General features: G+C 44.7%; 1 protein-coding gene across 1 annotated transcript in view; it reads right to left on the reverse strand.

The window, feature by feature from the left end:
* The window catches only part of LOC120065977 (pleckstrin homology domain-containing family A member 5-like), a 233,931-nt gene that overhangs the window by 103,906 nt on the left and 109,143 nt on the right, over positions 1-20,882 (reverse strand). Inside the window, exon 4 of the mRNA XM_039017017.1 lies at positions 6,226-6,309. Coding sequence (XP_038872945.1) covers positions 6,226-6,309 — 84 coding nt within the window. The remainder of the gene's footprint in view (positions 1-6,225; positions 6,310-20,882) is intronic.

The following is a 20,882-nucleotide window of genomic DNA, read 5'->3' on the forward strand; positions in this document are numbered from 1 at the left end:
AGAGCTGCTTTAGTTCAGGAGAATTTTGTTCTGACTTTGCTTCAAGCTCATCATCTCACAACAAAACGGCAACGAGACCAGGGCCCGTATTCACAAACAGAGTGCTGATGGGATATAGGATCAGTTTTGCATCATCACAATGAATAAGAATATTTGGACAAGGGGACCTGATCCTAGATACAGATCTTCTCACGGCAGGCAAGCAAAACACATAGACGTGCATACACACAAATAGGTTACTACAGTACTTTCAACAATTAAAGAGTATGCACTTGCTCAATAGGCAGGTGTCAGAACCAGGGTTAAGTCTTACCTGTGCAGCCTGTGGTATGTCAGGAATGGAAAGGGCATTAAAACACCAGACATTCTTGAAGTGTTACCATGTTCATGCAGTTTCGAGACGTTGTTAAGCTCAGATGTATGACAAAATGCCCGAGTTAGCTTCTCTAATATTAGGATGTGTAATATTATGTGTCACACTCTGAGACTTTAAAAAACGACGTGGACCAATCAAGACTGTCCAACCACCTGGAAGATCGTCTTGTTTTTCTGGTGAAATGTAGCATTGGCTGGAGAAGAAGCCGTTTGCTAAGATTAGCCTAGTTAACTAAACTACAGTAAACAGAGTGGCAACTGGCAAGGCATTGCAAGGCTTTGTCCACCATTTAGGTTATGCATTAGTTGAAATGATTTCACTATTCAAATAATATCAATTATTTTTGGGGGAGGGGAATATCTGGATAGTCAAAATATGTTAAAGATTTTTTTTTTTTTTTTTTAGTTCAATGGAGTCTTGTTCATGTGACAGTCTGTGTGTGGCATGGACGGAGGGAGAGAGTGAGAAATGATCCAAACCGACTCCCGCTAGTTAAACAAACTTGTTTGCTTCCATAGGTTCTCTATCATACCATCTGATAGTGGCTGTTTTGACTGCATCAAGTCATTGTAAAGTTAGCCATCAGCTAAAGTAGCATTGTAAAGTTAGCCATCTAGCTAAAGTAGAATTGTAAAGTTAGCCATCTAGCTAAAGTAGCATTGTAAAGTTAGCCATCTAGCTAAAGTAGCATTGTAAAGTTAGCCATCTAGCTAAAGTAGCATTGTAAAGTTAGCCATCTAGCTAAAGTAGCATTGTAAAGTTAGCCATCTAGCTAAAGTAGCATTGTAAAGTTAGCCATCTAGCTAAAGTAGCATTGTAAAGTTAGCCATCTAGCTAAAGTAGCATTGAAAAGTTAGCCATCTAGCTAAAGTAGCATTGAAAAGTTAGCCATCTAGCTAAAGTAGCAATGCTAATTGAGGCTATTTTGAGGCGTCCTTATCTACAACATTTTAGTCATTTAGCAGACGCTCTAATCCAGAGTGATTTACAGGAGCAGTTAGGATTAAGTGCCTTGCTCAAGGGCACATTGACAGATGTATCACTTAGTCAGCTCGGGGATTCAAACCAGCAACTTTTTGGTTACTGGCCCAACGCTCTTAAGTGCTAGGCTACCTGCTGTTCATATGAAACAGCCTACCTGTTGGTTGATTATTGTAGCCTATTTCTTCTCATTTAGCCAACTTCATTCCATAATTTTAATTCCATTTTGCATTGATTAGAAATCTCCCACTTCACTTGCTACACACGGGAGCATGTGACTGTAGCTAACAACAAGCTACACGCGTGATGTCATAAAAACATTTAGAATGTAATGCTCAATCCTTCTAGGCTATGTAGCAATGTCACATAGATAATTACATTTTAGACATAGGCCAAATATTTTTTATTCTCAAAAAAGTAATACTCTCCCAAGTAATCGAGTACCAACGTCCGGAATAATCGTGCCCTATGTTAGACAATTTCCCATTGGCTTTTAATATCGGGGACTTTTGTGTGGGCATTAGAGCGGGGGCGATAGGGGCAAAAATCCATATCACGATAAATTGACTGAATTATCACGATAACGATACATTGAACGATACATTTATAACATTAATTTGCAACACAACAACTGTTACTTATGACCCTTAAACCTACTACTACTTCTTATGACCCTTAAACCTACTTTTGCTAATCACCCATATTAGCAAAAGTATTTCAGTTTAAACCTCACCTTTCTCTCATAGGGCCCTATAGGTTATTTATTGTAATGAACGATATCAGCAAAATGTCCACAATAAGTTTTCTCCTTTTCATAATGGCTCTCTCTTGTCCCTCTACAGCAAACAGATTGTGAGCAATATGTTTTGGAAAAATCGATTCTCAATAAAAAAAATAAAAAAATCACAGTATCGAATCGCAATCCATATTGGTATCGGGAAGTTCGTATCGTGATAATATAGAACGGTGAGGTCCCTAGCACTTCCCAGGCCTAGATAGGATCTTGTCTGTTAGTAGTTTAGTTTGATAATTTGGTTGAACACATCATATGGTCCAGACTCCAAACAACAACATACACTGTACAGTACTAGCAGGACGTCAGGCAAAACAGTTAACAGTTAGTCAAACAACACAGAACAACATAAACAGAGGAGTGTAACAGTGCTTTACACAAAAGTGCTTTTACATAACAGTTACTTTAGAGTAACACATAAGCATCCATTTGAACCTAGCGTTACATTACCTTCTAAACATTGGGCAAACCACTTTTCCACAATTCAAGCTACAAAACACAAGGGGAAAAATGTTTAATCAATGGCGATACTGTTAAGTCTATAAGAGATTGCCTAGAGAAGAGATGGGCAATGCCAGTCCTCGGCAGCAGTTGGGCGTGCGACAGTTGGACTCGCTATTTCATACCTTAACACGCATAGAAACCAAGGGTTGGAACCAACATTGTTTTCTAATAGTTTCGTTCTGAACGGAACCATTATTTTCTTCAGTTCCGTTCCACTGTTCCGACCAGCAAAATAAAGTTATGAACATGCTTCCAACCTCCAAAAAAGTACAAATTTATATCGTTCCTTTCTGGGGGTTTTTAAACCTCTGAAAGTATGTTTCTTTTACATTCAGCTCAACATTAAATTACTTCACCAATCAGGCAGCACGGATAGAGCAGCTCGCTATGGAGGGGGCAAGCTATAGCTCAGTGTTGTAGCTCAGTGTTGTAGCTCAGTGTTGTAGCTCAGTGTTGTAGCTCAGTGTTATAGATCAGTGCTGTAGCTCAGTGTTATAGATCAGTGCTGTAGGTCAGTGTTGTAGCTCAGTGTTGTAGCTCAGTGTTGTAGCTCAGTGCTGTAGCTCAGTGCTGTAGCTCAGTGCTGTAGCTCAGTGCTGTAGCTCAGTGTTGTAGCTCAGTGTTGTAGCTCAGTGTTGTAGCTCAGTGCTGTAGCTCAGTGTTGTAGCTCAGTGTTGTAGCTCAGTGTTGTAGCTCAGTGCTGTAGCTCAGTGCTGTAGCTCAGTGCTGTAGCTCAGTGCTGTAGGTCAGTGTTGTAGCTCAGTGTTGTAGCTCAGTGCTGTAGCTCAGTGCTGTAGCTCAGTGCTGTAGCTCAGTGCTGTAGCTCAGTGTTGTAGCTCAGTGTTGTAGCTCAGTGCTATAGCTCAGTGTTGTAGCTCAGTGCTGTAGCTCAGTGTTGTAGCTCAGTGCTGTAGCTCAGTGTTGTAGCTCAGTGTTGTAGCTCAGTGCTATAGATCAGTGTTGTAGCTCAGTGCTGTAGCTCAGTGTTGTAGCTCAGTGCTGTAGCTCAGTGTTGTAGCTCAGTGTTGTAGCTCAGTGCTGTAGCTCAGTGTTGTAGCTCAGTGTTGTAGCTCAGTGTTGTAGCTCAGTGTTGTAGCTCAGTGTTGTAGCTCAGTGCTGTAGCTCAGTGTTGTAGCTCAGTGTTGTAGCTCAGTGTTGTAGCTCAGTGCTGTAGCTCAGTGTTGTAGCTCAGTGTTGTAGCTCAGTGTTGTAGCTCAGTGTTGTAGCTCAGTGTTGTAGCTCAGTGCTGTAGGTCAGTGTTGTAGCTCTGTGCTGTAGGTCAGTGTTGTAGCTCAGTGTTGTAGCTCAGTGTTGTAGCTCAGTGTTGTAGCTCAGTGTTGTAGCTCAGTGTTGTAGCTCAGTGAAGTAGGTCAGTGTTGTAGCTCAGTGTTGTAGCTCAGTGCTGTAGCTCAGTGCTGTAGGTCAGTGCTATAGTTCGGTGAGTTGTTTACGCTGCGTGATGGAAAGACCAGTCTCGAGCGCGAGATGAAATAAAAATGTTGCCGGTGGGGCGATCGAGGGAGAGTGGAGGAGGAAGCTTGGCTTGAAGTGCTGGGCATCTTCTGACAACATGCATTATCTGAATTGGGCCCACAGATTTATACCAACTGAGGAGAGGCTTCAACGGAGGAACTTTAAATGTCTTTGAACTTCAGAATTGGCTTAATGTTGGACCAGAGAAGCTAGTTAGCTAACAAGCTTGTGTGTGCAGAGCAGCACCAGAATTAAAAAACACGTCTCATCTTTTTGTAGTTAATAAATCCAATGTGAAATGTGGTAACTATACTATCCCTAAGTAGCATGGAAAAAGTGAATTGCTTCTTCTCTCATTAAAAATCTCTCTCCTCATCTTCTGAATCCCACTGATAATGTCAGTACGCTACAGCTATGCTTCAGAGGGGCATGTAGCCTACATGATTTTCAGCTGGCAGGCAGACACTAGGAGAAGTTTCTGATTGACAGAGGGAGGGCTTTGCATAGGCACTTTGTTGTGTTGTATTGTAGGACTGGGGAAAAAATGCCCGAAAAGTAAAATAAAGTTATTAAAAGGTAGGATTTTTCCACATCTGTAATGGCATTGGTTTGAACAGGAACTCAAAGAACTACAACTAGTCTGAACGTGAACTCAAAGAACTACAACTAGTTTGAACATGAACTCAAAGAACTACAACTAGTTTGAACATGAACTCAAAGAACTACAACTAGTTTGAACATTAACTCAAAGAACTACAACTAGTCTGAACAGGAACTCAAAGAACTACAACTAGTTTGAACATTAACTCAAAGAACTACAACTAGTTTGAACATTAACTCAAAGAACTACAACTAGTCTGAACATGAACTCAAAGAACTACAACTAGTCTGAACATGAACTCAAAGAACTACAACTAGTTTGAACAGTTGCAACAAGAATGTCCAGAATTCAGAAGGAGACTGAAACTTGATTTAAGACACCTATCAGGTGAGGTTGAAATAGCACAGGAGTCTATATCAAGGTAGTATGAATCTTCCTCTACTTCAAACAGCTGCTTGTGGGGGGATGTGAAAGTGAACATGTGGACAGTGTTTCTCAACCCAGTCATCAGGGGCTTGAAAGGGTTGTTGAATTGGATTGGGCTTGTGTTGGAATATAGCAGATATACGGAATGACAGGTGTTCCCTGAGAACTGTCTTGTCAACATGTTCTAGGAGAGACATCTATCAGGGGGCCAGTGCTGAGCTTAGCTGGCAGGTATGGTGAGCTATGAGGTATGAAGGGGGCCCAGTGCTCCGAAAGGATTAGATAGGTTCAAGCAATATAGCACCTCTCTTTCTGAACGGCTGGGTGGAGTCATACTGATTTACACCTATCAAATCATTTCAGATCTACAAGAGTGCCTAGGGGGGCAGGGTTTAGGGGTCGATTTGGGCGTACCGCTCTCTCTCTTCAGTCGGCTATGCAACTGAGAGTGAAAGGGCTTAAACTCACGCCAAAGAAAGCCAACGGTAACATGTGCTCCTCAGAGGTGAGTGGCTGTGGTTAAGAAGAACAGAACGGAAAAGAGCTCAAACTCTAACCCTCTCTCCGTATCTGATGGGTAGAAGAAGAACGAGGAGGATTGATTCTCAAGTGCAGCACAATGCACCACGCGTCAGGGAATCAGCAGACCTGCAGATGCTTCCTCGGTCACAATGTCTTTTCTTTTCAGAACCTCATCTACCCACAGCCATTGTAAACATGTTTATAACTAACCTATGCACCAATACTAGGAAGAAAACGTCAGGCACATTTTGTACATACTCCAACCATTACAGATGACTGATATTGATGACCCTTGTAATCTCATCAGAGGAAAGACTTCATTTGAAACCATTTTTCTGTTAAAGTGCCAATGATGGGACAATGAGGAGAGAAACAGAAGAAGCATTCAACTCATGAAAGGGAAACTTGTTAATAGGGAAATGTTGGGTCGACATAACTAATACTGAGTGCGTGGAAAGAGGAACGTCCTAGAGTTCCTACGACGATCTGACTGCACAGCTCAGAAATGCTGTCTGATGGCATTCTGAACAGCAAAATGAAGAGACTCACTGTTCGTTCACGACAAAGATGCAGTTGTCTTGTGAGGGACAGCCCGAGACAGGATGCTTGCAGGTCACCTTCCGCTCATTGTGGCTGGAGAGAGAGAGAGGAAAAGAGAGGGAGAGAGAGAGAGAAGAAAAGAGAGTGAGAGAGAGAGGAAAAGAGAGATAAGAAAAGAGAGGGAGAGAGAGAGGAAAAGAGAGGGAGAGAGAGAGGGGAAAAGATAGGGAGAGAGAGAGGAAAAGAGAGGGAGAGAGAAAATGTTAGAACAGAATAGCCTCTTTAGACCCGTCAATAACCAATATGTCCACCTGTCATCTCTCTCTCTATCCCTCCTCTGTCATCTCTCTAGCCGAGGACCCCTAAAGAGTGGATGAATAGACTTGCAAGTGACCGTGAAATCCCTATCCCTCAGTCCCTCAATCCCTACATCCCCACAGCCTCCCAAAAGCAGAAGACAGGACATTATTTTTTGGTGGGGAATATGTGCACGGTTGAGAACGAGGTTAGGACTGCTTTAACCCATACACTGGAGAGTTGAGCCCAGGTCACATTCTGTCCCTTTCTGTCCCAAAACTAAACTAATTGACAGAGTAAAGAGAAAGCATGCACAAAAAAATATTCCAAAACATGCATCCTGTTTGCACTAAGCCACTAAATACTGCAAAAGAATTGCCAAAGCCATTCACTTTTTGTCTTGAAAACAAAGTGTTGCGTTTGGGGCAAATCCAATACAACACAATACTGAGTACAATTCTCCATATTTTCAAGGATAGTTGTGACGAGGTTAGGGTATGAAATGGGAGTCGAGAGCTTGAGATTCAGGACAGTGCAGACAGTCATTTTATGGGGCAACCTGATCACACTGTGCTGTGCTAGTCAGGGAATGTATCAGTGTGGTGAAAGATCCACTCTGCGGCACAATGGCACCCACACACACGCATGCACTGGCACCCACACACACGCATGCACTGGCACCCACACACACGCATGCACTGGCACCCACACACCATCACAGTAAAATATAAAATAACAGTAAAGCCTGTGTTATTTAACCCTAAACCGTCTGGAGTTATAAAACATACAAAAACCGAACAGAAAACAGACGAAGACACGCTCTTGTAAACACATTAGGTTGTCTGTGTAAACTAGACTACAGAAGTGCATAAATACAGGACGTTGCAACGGATCACAGGAGAAATGCAAACCCTTGTCTTTCTACCTTGAAAGAAAATGTCCTACCACTGACTCACTGGACCCTAGTCCACACACTACTAACCCCTCTCCTTTCTCTGACAACTCAGCAACCCAGAGCAGAGAAGTAGTGAACAGATGCATTAAAAACCTGGAGATGTGTGTCGTAGTGAACTTCAACATTCTGATCCTCCTTCACCAGCCATGCATGAAGACACCAGTTCACTGCAGTTACTATACTCCCGGTAGAGACCAGTTCACTGCAGTTACTATACTCCCGGTAGAGACCAGTTCACTGCAGTTACTATACTCCCGGTAGACACCAGTTCACTGCAGTTACTATACTCCCGGTAGACACCAGTTCACTGCAGTTACTATACTCCCGGTAGAGACCAGTTCACTGCAGTTACTATACTCCCGGTAGACACCAGTTCACTGCAGTTACTATACTCCCGGTAGACACCAGTTCACTGCAGTTACTATACTCCCGGTAGAGACCAGTTCACTGCAGTTACTATACTCCCGGTAGAGACCAGTTCACTGCAGTTACTATACTCCTATATAGGCTAGTTTCGTGCGCTAAAACTATTCCGTGTATAGCCTACGCTGTCACGCAGGAAGTTCTCTATGAGTGTGTGAACTTGTGAGGAGCTCAGTCTGACCCGTCTCTAGACTCCTGCAGCCTTCCCCTTTCTCCTGCCCTATCTCTCCTCCCCTGCCCTGCCTCTCCTCCCCTGCCCTGCCTCTCCTCCACTGCCCTATCTCTCCTCCCCTATCTCTCCTCCCCTGCACCGCCTCTCCTCCACTGCCCTGCCTCTCCTCCCCTGCCTCTCCTCCCCTGCACTGCCTCTCCTCCCCTATCTCTCCTCCCCTATCTCTCCTCCCCTGCCTCTCCTCCCCTGCCTCTCCTCCCCTGCCTCTCCTCCCCTGCCTCTCCTCCTCTCACCTGCCTTCTCCTCCCTGCACTGCCTCTCCTCCCCTCCCCTGCCTCTCCTCCCCTGCCCTATCTCTCCTCCCCTGCCCTGCCTCTCCTCCCCTGCCCTGCCTCTCCTCCCCTGCCTCTCCTCCCCTATTTCTCCTCCCCTCCCCTGCCTCTCCTCCCCTGCCCTATCTCTCCTCCCCTGCCCTGCCTCTCCTCCCCTGCCCTGCCTCTCCTCCCCTGCACTGCCTCTCCTCCCCTATCTCTCCTCCCCTATCTCTCCTCCCCTGCCTCTCCTCCCCTGCCTCTCCTCCTCTCACCTGCCTTCTCCTCCCTGCACTGCCTCTCCTCCCCTCCCCTGCCTCTCCTCCCCTGCCCTATCTCTCCTCCCCTGCCCTGCCTCTCCTCCCCTGCCCTGCCTCTCCTCCCCTGCCTCTCCTCCCCTATTTCTCCTCCCCTCCCCTGCCTCTCCTCCCCTGCCCTATCTCTCCTCCCCTGCCCTGCCTCTCCTCCCCTGCCCTGCCTCTCCTCCCCTGCACTGCCTCCCCTGCCCTGCCTCTCCTCCCCTGCCCTGCCTCTCCTCCCCTGCCCTGCCTCTCCTCTACCCCCCTGCCTCTCCTCTCCTCCCCTGCCTCTCCTCTCCTCCCCTGCCTCTCCTCCACTGCCTCTCCTCTACCCCCCTGCCTCTCCTCCCCTGCCATGCATCTCCTCCCCTGCCCTGCCTCTCCTCCCCTGCCCTGCCTCTCCTCCCCTGCCTCTCCTCCCCTGCCCTGCCTCTCCTCCCCTACACTGCCTCTCCTCCCCTATCTCTCCTCCCCTATCTCTCCTCCCCTCCCCTATCTCTCCTCCCCTCCCATATCTCTCCTCCCCTCCCCTATCTCTCCTCCCCTCCCCTATCTCTCCTCCCCTGCCCTGCCTCTCCTCCACTGCACTGCCTCTCCTCCACTGCACTGCCTCTCCTCCACTGCACTGCCTCTCCTCTCTCTCCTCCCATGCCTCTCCTCCCCTGCCCTGCCTCTCCTCCACTGCCCTGCCTCTCCTCCCTTGCCTCTCCTCTAGCCCCCTGCCTCTCCTCCCCTGCCCTGCCTCTCCTCCCCTGCACCGCCTCTCCTCCCCTGCACCGCCTCTCCTCCACTGCCTTGCCTCTCCTCCCCTGCCTCTCCTCCCCTATCGCTCCTCCCCTGCCTCTCCTCCCCTACACTGCCTCTCCTCCACTGCACCTCCTCCCCTGCCTCTCCTCCCCTATCTCTCCTCTCCTCCCCTATCTCTCCTCCCCTACACTGCCTCTCCTCCCCTACACTGCCTCTCCTCCCCTACACTGCCTCTCCTCCCCTGCACTGCCTCTCCTCCCCTGCACTGCCTCTCCTCCCCTGCACTGCCTCTCCTATCTCTCCTCCCATGCCTCTCCTCCCCTGCACTGCCTCTCCTCCCCTGCCTCTCCCTCCCTATCTTTCCTCCCCTGCCCTGCTCCAGTCATCCAGTCATGCCCTGATCACACGGACAAGCAGGTTCCCTCCTTCCCTCCCACTTTGCCTTGCTGCTTACTGTCCAATTACAGCCCAGCTTCTCTACAGAGGAGTCCCCATAGAAATATAATTGCTCAAGTACCATGAACTGGGATGTCCGTTCTAGTAATTATATTTCTATAGTAGTCCCTTCCATATGATTAGTGCACCACCAGGACATTGTAGGGAAAAAGCATCACACCGTGCAGGCAGAGGAGAGAAAAGGAATGGACAGGAGAAGGAGCACAGGCAGGAAACAGGATTCATCTACAATAAGTCATTACAGAGACACAGTTTCTGATCCAGAGGGTCTGAGGGCTGGGGAAGTATCACCGTTCAGCTGCTCCTCACCGTCGGCTGCTGCCCGTCATAAATCAGGACTAGATTTTAAACGACCGTCACTTGGATTGAAAACAGCCTGGGAGTTTCGAGAGCAGGGGTCAGCAACAGGTGGCCCGTGGGCCAAAACTTGCCCTCCAGTGTTTTTTATGTGTGTAATTGGTCAAAAAGACTGTAAAACCACCAGGAAATCAGCAAAAAATGTGTTTAATTTAGGAAATATGTTCCAAAGTATTCTCACATATAACAAAAGAGACATATGTGATCGTGTCTCAATGTAACCAAGGTATGAAATGACTGTTCTTTTCAAATACAATCTATTTTGGTGCTTAGTTGTGGTACAAATTGTTATAACTGTGTTTCAGCCTCCCGACCATCTGCTCCAACAAAAATTGTCCCGCGGCTGAATCTAGTTTCCTCCTGCTCTAGAGAGTGACTGAATCTAGTTACCTCCTGCTCTAGAGAGTGACTGAATCTAGTTACCTCCTGCTCTAGAGCGTGACTGAATCTAGTTACCCCCTGCTCTAGAGCGTGACTGAATCTAGTTACCTCCTGCTCTAGAGAGTGACTGAATCTAGTTACCTCCTGCTCTAGAGCGTGACTGAATCTAGTTACCTCCTGCTCTAGAGAGTGACTGAATCTAGTTACCTCCTGCTCTAGAGAGTGACTGAGTCAGTTAACTCATGCTCGAGAACCTGTTTCGGGTCATTCTCACCAAACTGACATTTTACCCCAAAATATTCAAGTGTCATTTTTTACATTTTCTCTTGGATAACAAAGATTTGGATCTATACTTATCTATTTCAAAATTATTATTATGTTTTATTAAATCAGATACTATGCATTTTACCACAATTTACACAAAATCCTAATTACTGCAACAGCTTTCAAAGACCAAAAAAGTAATAAACAAATTGGTTTATAACATTGCTCCCCTAATGAAAAGGCCTGAGTTAAACATAACACTGAATATTTAAATATTTCAAATCAAATTATAAAATGTTCATGAAATGTAACTGACTTTTCCCCAATTTTAGTTTAGGGCTATTACGATAATGTAGAAATGAGGGCTATTATGATAATGTAGAATTTAGGGCTATTGTGATCATGTAGAAATTAGGGCTATTGTGATAATGAAATAATTAGGGCTATTATGATAATGTAGAAATGAGGGTTATTATGATAATGTAGAAATGAGTGATATTGTGATCATGTAGAATTAAGGGCTATTACGATAATGTAGGTTTAATGGCTATTATGATAATGTAGAAATTAAGGGATATTATGATAATGTAGAAATTAAGGGCTATTGTGATAATGTAGAAATTAAGGGGTATTGTGATCATGTTGAAATTAGGGCTATTATGATCATGTAGAAATTAAGGGCTATTATGATAATGTAGAAATTAGGGCTAGGCAAACCCACTCATTTGATTAGTTAGTTAGTCCACAGCGATGCAAAAAGGCCCAAAATAATAGTGACTTTAAAACACGAGCAGAGTTCTGACCTCCATGTAGAATAAAAGTCTTGAAATGGGGAGGTTTGAGTTTCAGTTACTTCCTGGAGGGCAGCCTTCACCCTAGCTGCTTGTCTGTAATTACTGTAGGCATTGTTGGTCGGAGGATCATTCTGTGCGGTCTCAGGGCAGACTCACAGCCACCCAAATGGAACCCTATTCCCTATATCAGGAATCATCAACTAGATTGAGCCGCGGGTTGATTTTTTTATTGAATGGTTACACAAAAAAAATGTGTAGGAAAAGAAGAAAAAAAAGTTTCTGGCTTGTTCTGATTTATAAACGGGATACATCAGTTATGTATGGCCTGCACCAAGTTTAACATCTCAATATTTTGTACAAATTAAATTTAGAAATGGTACACGCAGATATTTAATGAGATATTTACACAACGGTTATAAATGAGGCCCCAGGACACCGCCGGACCACGCCTCCATAATGAATGGTCAGCCAGAGCCCTCTCATCCTCAGCCCTACTGATGTTAAGTCAGAGCAGATGTTTCGATTGTTTTTTACGAGGTGGTGTTTCGTTAGAACACGTCAAAAAGGGAAGAGAGGCTCCTGCACCAATGGCTGGAAGGCCAGAGTCTCTTGTAACCAATGGGTGGACTGGAGGCCATTCTGAGAATGTTGTCAACATTTCAAAGCAGATCCACGTGACAAGAGACAGACAGTTGGTCATAAAAACAAGATGGGAAACATCCAGGGGGAAATGAGGTTGATGTTGATCTATGGACAGTCACTGTACCATGCCTGATGTATGGGAAAGAGTGGAACAGCTGAAGTTACCCTCCACCTTAGAGCAGGCTCTTTACAACAGACAAAACAACTGGTCGCCATTATATTTTAAACGTAGCCTACAGTATGTTGTTAGCACGTATAGTATGTAGCCTACAGTATGTTGTTAGCACGTATAGTATGTAGCCTACAGTATGTTGTTAGCACGTATAGTATGTAGCCTACAGTATGTTGTTAGCACGTATAGTATGTAGCCTACAGTATGTTGTTAGCACGTATAGTATGTAGCCTACAGTATGTTGTTAGCACGTATAGTATGTAGCCTACAGTATGTTGTTAGCACGTATAGTATGTAGCCTACAGTATGTTGTTAGCACGTATAGTATGTAGCCTACAGTATGTTGTTAGCACGTATAGTATGTAGCCTACAGTATGTTGTTAGCACGTATAGTATGTAGCCTACAGTATGTTGTTAGCACGTATAGTATGTAGCCTACAGTATGTTGTTAGCACGTATAGTATGCAGCCTGCAGTATGTTGTTAGCATGTATAGTATGCAGCCTACAGTATGTTGTTAGCACGTATAGTATGTAGCCTACAGTATGTTGTTAGCACGTATAGTATGTAGCCTACAGTATGTTGTTAGCACGTATAGTATGCAGCCTATAGTATGTTCTTAGCACGTATATTATGCAGCCTACAGTATGTTGTTAGCACGTATAGTATGCAGCCTACAGTATGTTGTTAGCACGTATAGTATGTAGCCTACAGTATGTTGTTAGCACGTATAGTATGCAGCCTACAGTATGTTGTTAGCACGTATATTATGCAGCCTACAGTATGTTGTTAGCACGTATTATATGTAGCCTACAGTATGTTGTTAGCACGTATAGTATGTAGCCTACAGTATGTTGTTACCACGTATAGTATGCAGCCTACAGTATGTTGTTAGCACGTATAGTATGTAGCCTACAGTATGTTGTTAACACGTATAGTATGTAGCCTACAGTATGTTGTTAGCACGTATAGTATGTAGCCTACAGTATGTTGTTAGCACGTATAGTATGCAGCCTACAGTATGTTGTTAGCACGTATAGTATGCAGCCTACAGTATGTTGTTAGCACGTATAGTATGTAGGTGTTATTCAGTCACAAGACAGGTGTTATTCAGTCACAAGACAGGTGTTATTCAGTCACAAGACAGGTGTTATTCAGTCACAAGACAGGCGTTATTCAGTCACAAGACAGGCGTTATTCTAGTCACAAGACAGGCGTTATTCTAGTCACAAGACAGGCGTTATTCAGTCACAAGACAGGCGTTATTCAGTCACAAGACAGGCGTTATTCAGTCACAAGACAGGCGTTATTCAGGCACAAGACAGGCGTTATTCAGTCACAAGACAGGCGTTATTCAGTCACAAGACAGGCGTTATTCAGTCACAAGACAGGCGTTATTCAGTCACAAGACAGGCGTTATTCAGTCACAAGGCAGGCGTTATTCAGTCACAAGACAGGCGTTATTCAGTCACAAGACAGGCGTTATTCAGTCACAAGACAGGCGTTATTCAGTCACAAGACAGGCGTTATTCTAGTCACAAGACAGGTGGTATTCTAGTCACAAGACAGGTGTTATTCAGTCACAAGACAGGTGTTATTCAGTCACAAGACAGGTGTTATTCAGTCACACGACAGGTGTTATTCAGTCACAAGACAGGTGTTATTCAGTCACAAGACAGGTGTTATTCAGTCACAAGACAGGTGTTATTCAGTCACAAGACAGGTGTTATTCAGTCACAAGACAGGTGTTATTCAGTCACAAGACAGGCGTTATTCAGTCACAAGACAGGCGTTATTCAGTCACAAGACAGGCGTTATTCGGTCACAAGACAGGCGTTATTCAGTCACAAGACAGGCGTTATTCAGTCACAAGACAGGCGTTATTCAGTCACAAGACAGGCGTTATTCAGTCACAAGACAGGCGTTAAAGGCAATAATAATCCCATGACAAGAGTATGTTATGAAACATGTTATTTGAGAGAGAGAGAGAGAGAGAGAGAGAGAGAGAGAGAGAGAGAGAGAGATAGAGAGAGATAGAGAGAGAGAGATAACACACGTTAGCCACCTGTGTCCCTCTGAAGATGAAACAATATATAACACTGTAATGACAAGGTAGCCTGATCAACACGGAACAGCTGTCAGTTAATGGATCAAATCAAAACGTGATCTCACTCACTAATAAACAAAACAGACTGCCAAAAGTCCAGTTAAGTGGAGAGGCATCGTTGTTCCTCATGGGGAGAAGTGAGGTGAAACAAAAACAGTGAGGTTCTCTCTCTCAACCAACCAGCACTCTATTTCTGCATACTTTTTAGCCAGTAGTTGTGAAAGTAGCACTCACCAGACAAAAGTGGTCCCTGAAAATTGTGTACTACTTCACATGAGGTACAACAGTACTTCTGCTCATATATTATGCATGTATGAACTACACAGTGACACATCTCCACCCCCAAAAAACGGGAAGTTTTAAAAACATACTTAGGTCTAGTGGTCGCCAAAGTTCTGGGGCTTTATGTCTTTAAGTCTAAAAATGGCATCCCACATGATTTGAATGATGTGGTGAGCTGGTCTGTGGTCACGGCAGTAAAATTAGAAGAGCCTCCTGAAGCCACAGGAGGGGTATGTCCTTAAAGTCTCCATTATTCCCTATATAGTGCACTGCTTTTGACCAAATGTATAGTAGTAGACTATATAAAGAATAGGTGAATAGCCACAGGAGCTGCTGTCGTACAGTAGGAGCATCTGGTAACACGCTTCCCCCTAGTTTCTTCTCCTGCCTTTCTTCTTGTGGGGGGAGACAGAAACAGAGACAGATAAACAGAGAGAGAGAGACAGAGAGAGAGACAGATGGAGAAAGACAGATGGAGAAAGACAGATAGAGAGAGACAGAGAGAGAGAGACAGAGAGAGAGAGAGACAGAGAGACAGAGAGAGACAGAGAAAGAGAGACAGAGAGAGACAGAGAGACAGAGAGAGAGAGAGAGAGAGAGAGAGAGAGGGAGACAGAGAAAGAGAGACAGAGAGAGAGAGACAGCGAGAGAGAGACAGAGAGAGAGAGAGACAGAGAGAGAGAGACAGAGAGAGAGAGACAGAGAAAGAGAGACAAAGAGAGAGACAGAGAGACAGAGAGAGAGAGAGAGAGAGAGAGAGAGAGGGAGACAGAGAAAGAGAGACAGAGAGAGAGACAGCGAGAGAGAGACAGAGACAGAGAGACAGCGAGAGAGAGACAGAGAGAGAGAGACAGAGAAAGCGATAGAGAGTGTGCGTGTGTTTGTTTGCCAACAGCAGGATCCTACAGCCCCTGACCTCAGACGTGTGTTATGGAGAGAAATGGTAGCAGACCAGTAGTGGGAGCAATAGTTAGTAAGGACGACCACCCTGCAATGTGGATGAAGGGCTCCTCTGATGTCCTCCATCATCAGTAGTAATGAAGAGCCCCAGGCCTGGGGGTCTGGAGGAAGGAAAGCTTGGTTTGATGGTCCTGGGTGGGCCTACTTCCTCTGGCTACACTATCTACTCCACCTCTCTACTCCAGATGAAAAGGCCGGGCAGAGTTTGAACTTTAGGGCCAGTGGAATGACCTCAAAATGTAGCAACCTTTAACCCAACACGGCAACTCAGACGAGCTGAAATGAATGTAGGCCTACCTACTGAGTACTGATGGGCCGTAATGAGGACATTTGCATCAAGGAGAGGATGAGCAGTAACTCCGCTGTACTATTATTAATCCCATTCTGTCTTAGAGCAGCACAGAGCAGCGATACCGCAGACCACAGAGCTGAGAGTCACCGCTGCTGGCTACTCTACTCTTTATAAATTGTTATTTTACTTGGAAACCGAACCTGAAACAGTCTTGATTCTGGCTTCCTTTAATGTGGATTTGGAAACTGTGGTTTCGCTAAACATTCCACTCAAATGATTTAATTTGGATGAGCACTAACAGAGAATTTTTTTTAGGGCTATTTTATTTAATTTTTTGCCAGATAAGCCATTTTGATTCCCCTATTAAAACTAAAATTAGACTGTTGCAATTTTTGCAATCTCATCGACGGATGACTTATATTACAGCCACACATGGTTCCCATTACATTGGCATTATTACATCGTAAGTTACAGAGCCTTCAGAAAGTATTCACACCCCTTAACTTATTCCACATGTTGCTGTGTTACACACAATACCCCATAATGACATCACAATACCCCATAATGACATCACAATACCCCATAATGACATCACAATACCCCACAATGACATCACAATACCCCATAATGACATCACAATACCCCAAAATGACAAAGTGAAAACATATTTTAACATTTTTGCAAATTTTAGGAAAATGAAATACAGAAATCTCTCATTTACATACGTATTCACACTGCTAAGTCAATACATATTATAATCACCTTTGACAGCGATTACAGCGGTGAGTCTTTCTGGGTAAACCTCTAAGAGCTTTGCAGACCTGGATTGTACAAAATTTGCACATTATTCTTTTTAAAATTCTTCAAGCTCTGTCAAGTTGGTTGTTGATCATTGCTAGACAGCCATTGTCAAGTCTTGCCATAAATTTTGATGCGGATTTAAGTCAAAACTGTAACCAGGCCAATCAGGAACATTCAGTGTTGTCTTGGTAAGCAACTGCAGGGTGTATTTGGTGTTTTAGGTTTTTGTCCTGCTGAAAGATGAATTTGTCTCCCAGTGTTGGACTGAACCAGGTTTTCCTCTCAGATTTTGCCCGTGCTTAACTCTATTCAGTTTATTTTTTATCCCCCCCCCCCCAAAAAAAAACTCCCCAGTCCTTGCCGACGACAAGCATTCCCATAACATGACACCATGCTTGAAAGTATGACTTTGTATTGCAACTTATGTGACCTGCACATTTTAACTCCTGGACGTATTTAAGTCGTAACAAAAGGGGTTGAATACTTATTGACTTAAGACATTTCATATTTACATGTTTTATTAATTTGGTTTAAAAAAATATATATATTATTTTTAATTTACAAACATAATTCCACTTTGACATTATGGGGTTCAGAGTTGAATTTGACGGAGGTGTCCAATTGAACTAGCTTCAGGTCTTAACTGTACATGAAATATGATTATGATCAGTGACACAAAATCTCAATTGAGTCCATTTTAAATTCAGACTAACAACAAAATGTGGAAAAAAGTCAAGGGGTGTGAATACTTTCTGAAGACTCTAAGTCATAGCCTCAGTGAAGCGATAGTCATTAACATGTTACATTTTACATTGGTCTTTCAGCAGACGCTCTCATTCCAGAGTAACTTACAGTCAGGTATTAAGTTCACATTTCAAACTTTTTTTTTTTAATAAGAAATAATACCTTGCCGATGCATACATTTACAGATCAATGACTGTAAACAGAAGCCATTTTTTTTTAAACGAGGTAGGTGGACTCCATGCTGACAGTAAACAAGAGGCTCATGAATCACCTCATCATTTGAATGGTCCATGCTGACAGTAAACAAGAGGCTCATGAATCACCTCATCATTTGAATGGTCCATGCTGACAGTAAACAAGAGGCTCCTGAATCACCTCATCATTTGAATGGTCCATGCTGACAGTAAACAAGAGGCTCATGAATCACCTCATCATTTGAATGGTCCATGCTGACAGTAAACAAGAGGCTCATGAATCACCTCCATTACATAAGACAATCTAGGCTACAGAAAGCACATAGCAGGGCCAGGTACTGGACAAACGCCCACGTTATAGTATAAGGCTAGGATGATTTAACATCTTCTTCTTCTAGGTGCAAAGGAGAGGTGAGAAGTAAACCGATTGAAACTACAATGAAATCTGAAATGCTTTCTTTCTGAAATGACTGCCTGAAATACCTTCCAGGGAGACAGAACAAGTAAAGACCCATTCTGTCACATTCTGCTCTGTGACACTGACAGACAACAGGGTAATTTTGACAGATGAGAGGGAGAGCGAGGGAGAGAGCGAAAGAGCGAGAGACCAAGAGAAAAGGAGAGAGAGACAGAAATGAACAGGAGAGAGAGAGAGAGAGAGAGAGAGAGAGAGAGAGAGAGAGAGAGAGAGAGAGAGAGAGAGAGAGAGAGAGAGAGAAAGGAAGGAAGGAAGAGAAGGTACCCTACTTTCATCCTCAGCCCTGACCTCTCTCTGATGCTGTCTCTCTCTAAAGGTCAGATGGAGATGTTGAGATATATATACATAGAGAGAGAAGAGAGAGAAAGATATTTTGGGGATCCTCACTGCCCTTTTCTCTTGTCGCATCAGATCAAAAAGACAAACCTTCCTTGCCACTTTAGTCTTGCTATGTGCTGCTACTGTAAACTGTGGCTAAGCAATCGATTCTTGAGGAATATGACTTGGAAATGCCTCCTCGTGCTATTGATTCGTGAATAATAGGCTATAATTTATACATGCCTGGTGAGCATTGAATTAGGGATTATGGCTTTAAATTGTCAGTGCCATAAGACCATGCCCAGGCACGCTAGGAGCCAGTAAAGGAACCAACTCCATCCTGCTAGTTTACTTTAGCATTCTGGCTCTACCTCCATATTATTAATTTACCTTTATTTAACCAGGCAAGTCAATTAAGAACACATTCTTATTTTCAATGACGGCCTAGGAACAGTGGGTTAACTGCCTTGTTCAGGGGGCAGAACGACAGATTTTTATCTTGTCAGCTCGGGGATTTGATCTTGCAACCTTACGGTTTCAAGTCCGACCTTGGAGCGTGAAGAAGCAGCCGGAGAGACAGTGGAGGGTGTCTGTGGTTGCTGGTGTGATGATTGTGGTTATGGGCAAACAGATGAGATGCATATCTACTGCCGGGCCTGGCTGCACATTGGGTAAGGCACACTTGTTTTGGACAATGTCTGATACACACTCACATTCACAATTAGAATAGCCTATCTTTGTAGTCCTGGACAACAACATTCACAATTAGAATAGCCTGTCTTTGTCGTCTATGACAACCACATAACAACATACTGGTCAGCGGAGCTGGGGGGGGGGGGGGGGGGGGGGTGATGATGGGGTGTATGTGTGGGAAGGAGAGTGATTCAACTCAAAACAAAGCCTTTCATTGGGAACTAATGATGTTGTTGCTGCATGTCAGAGTCTGATCCTGGTCACTCAGCACCATATCACCAAGCAAGGCCTGGTCACTCAGCACCATATCACCAAGCAAGGCCTGGTCACTCAGCACTATATCACCAAGCAAGGCCTGGTCACTCAGCACTATATCACCAAGCAAGGCCTGGTCACTCAGCACTATATCACCAAGCAAGGCCTGGTCACTCAGCACTATATCACTAAGCAAGGCCTGGTCACTCAGCACTATATCACTAAGCAAGGCCTGGTCACTCAGCACTATATCACTAAGCAAGGCCTGGTCACTCAGCACTATATCACTAAGCAAGGCCTGGTCACTCAGCACTATATCACTAAGCAAGGCCTGGTCACTCAGCACTATATCACTAAGCAAGGCCTGGTCACTCAGCACTATATCACTAAGCAAGGCCTGGTCACTCAGCACTATATCACTAAGCAAGGCCTGGTCACTCAGCACTATATCACTAAGCAAGGCCTGGTCACTCAGCACTATATCACTAAGCAAGGCCTGGTCACTCAGCACTATATCACTAAGCAAGGCCTGGTCACTCAGCACTATATCACTAAGCAAGGCCTGGTCACTCAGCACTATATCACTAAGCAAGGCCTGGTCACTCAGCACTATATCACTAAGCAAGGCCTGGTCACTCAGCACTATATCACCAAGCAAGGCCTGGTCACTCAGCACTATATCACTAAGCAAGGCCTGGTCACTCAGCACTATATCACTAAGCAAGGCCTGGTCACTCAGCACTATATCACCAAGCAAGGCCTGGTCACTCAGCACTGGTTTACAACAGTAATGTTGTAGGCTACTGTAGCTACCCTCTATCACATTTTGCTCTGCCCAAATTACCCCCTCACGTGCTACCAATCATAAGGCTCAGGCCTACGTTCTTATGTATCCTCAAGTTGGCTAGCTACCGCCTGTTGATAGGCCGGGTAGCCCCAGCTACCTACCGCCTGTTGATAGGCCGGGTAGCCCCAGCTACCTACCGCCTGTTGATAGGCCGGGTAGCCCCAGCTAGCTACCGCCTGCTGATAGGCCGGGTAGCCCCAGCTACCTACCGCCTGTTGATAGGCCGGGTAGCCCCAGCTACCTACCGCCTGTTGATAGGCCGGGTAGCCCCAGCTACCTACCGCCTGTTGATAGGCCGGGTAGAACCAGCTACCTACCACCTGCTGATAGGCCGGGTAGCCCCAGCTAGCTACCGCCTGCTGATAGGCCGGGTAGCCCCAGCTACCTACCGCCTGTTGATAGGCCGGGTAGCCCCAGCTACCTACC

This window comes from Salvelinus namaycush, chromosome 21, assembly GCF_016432855.1.
Source record: "Salvelinus namaycush isolate Seneca chromosome 21, SaNama_1.0, whole genome shotgun sequence".
NCBI classification, from domain to species: Eukaryota; Metazoa; Chordata; class Actinopteri; order Salmoniformes; family Salmonidae; genus Salvelinus; species Salvelinus namaycush.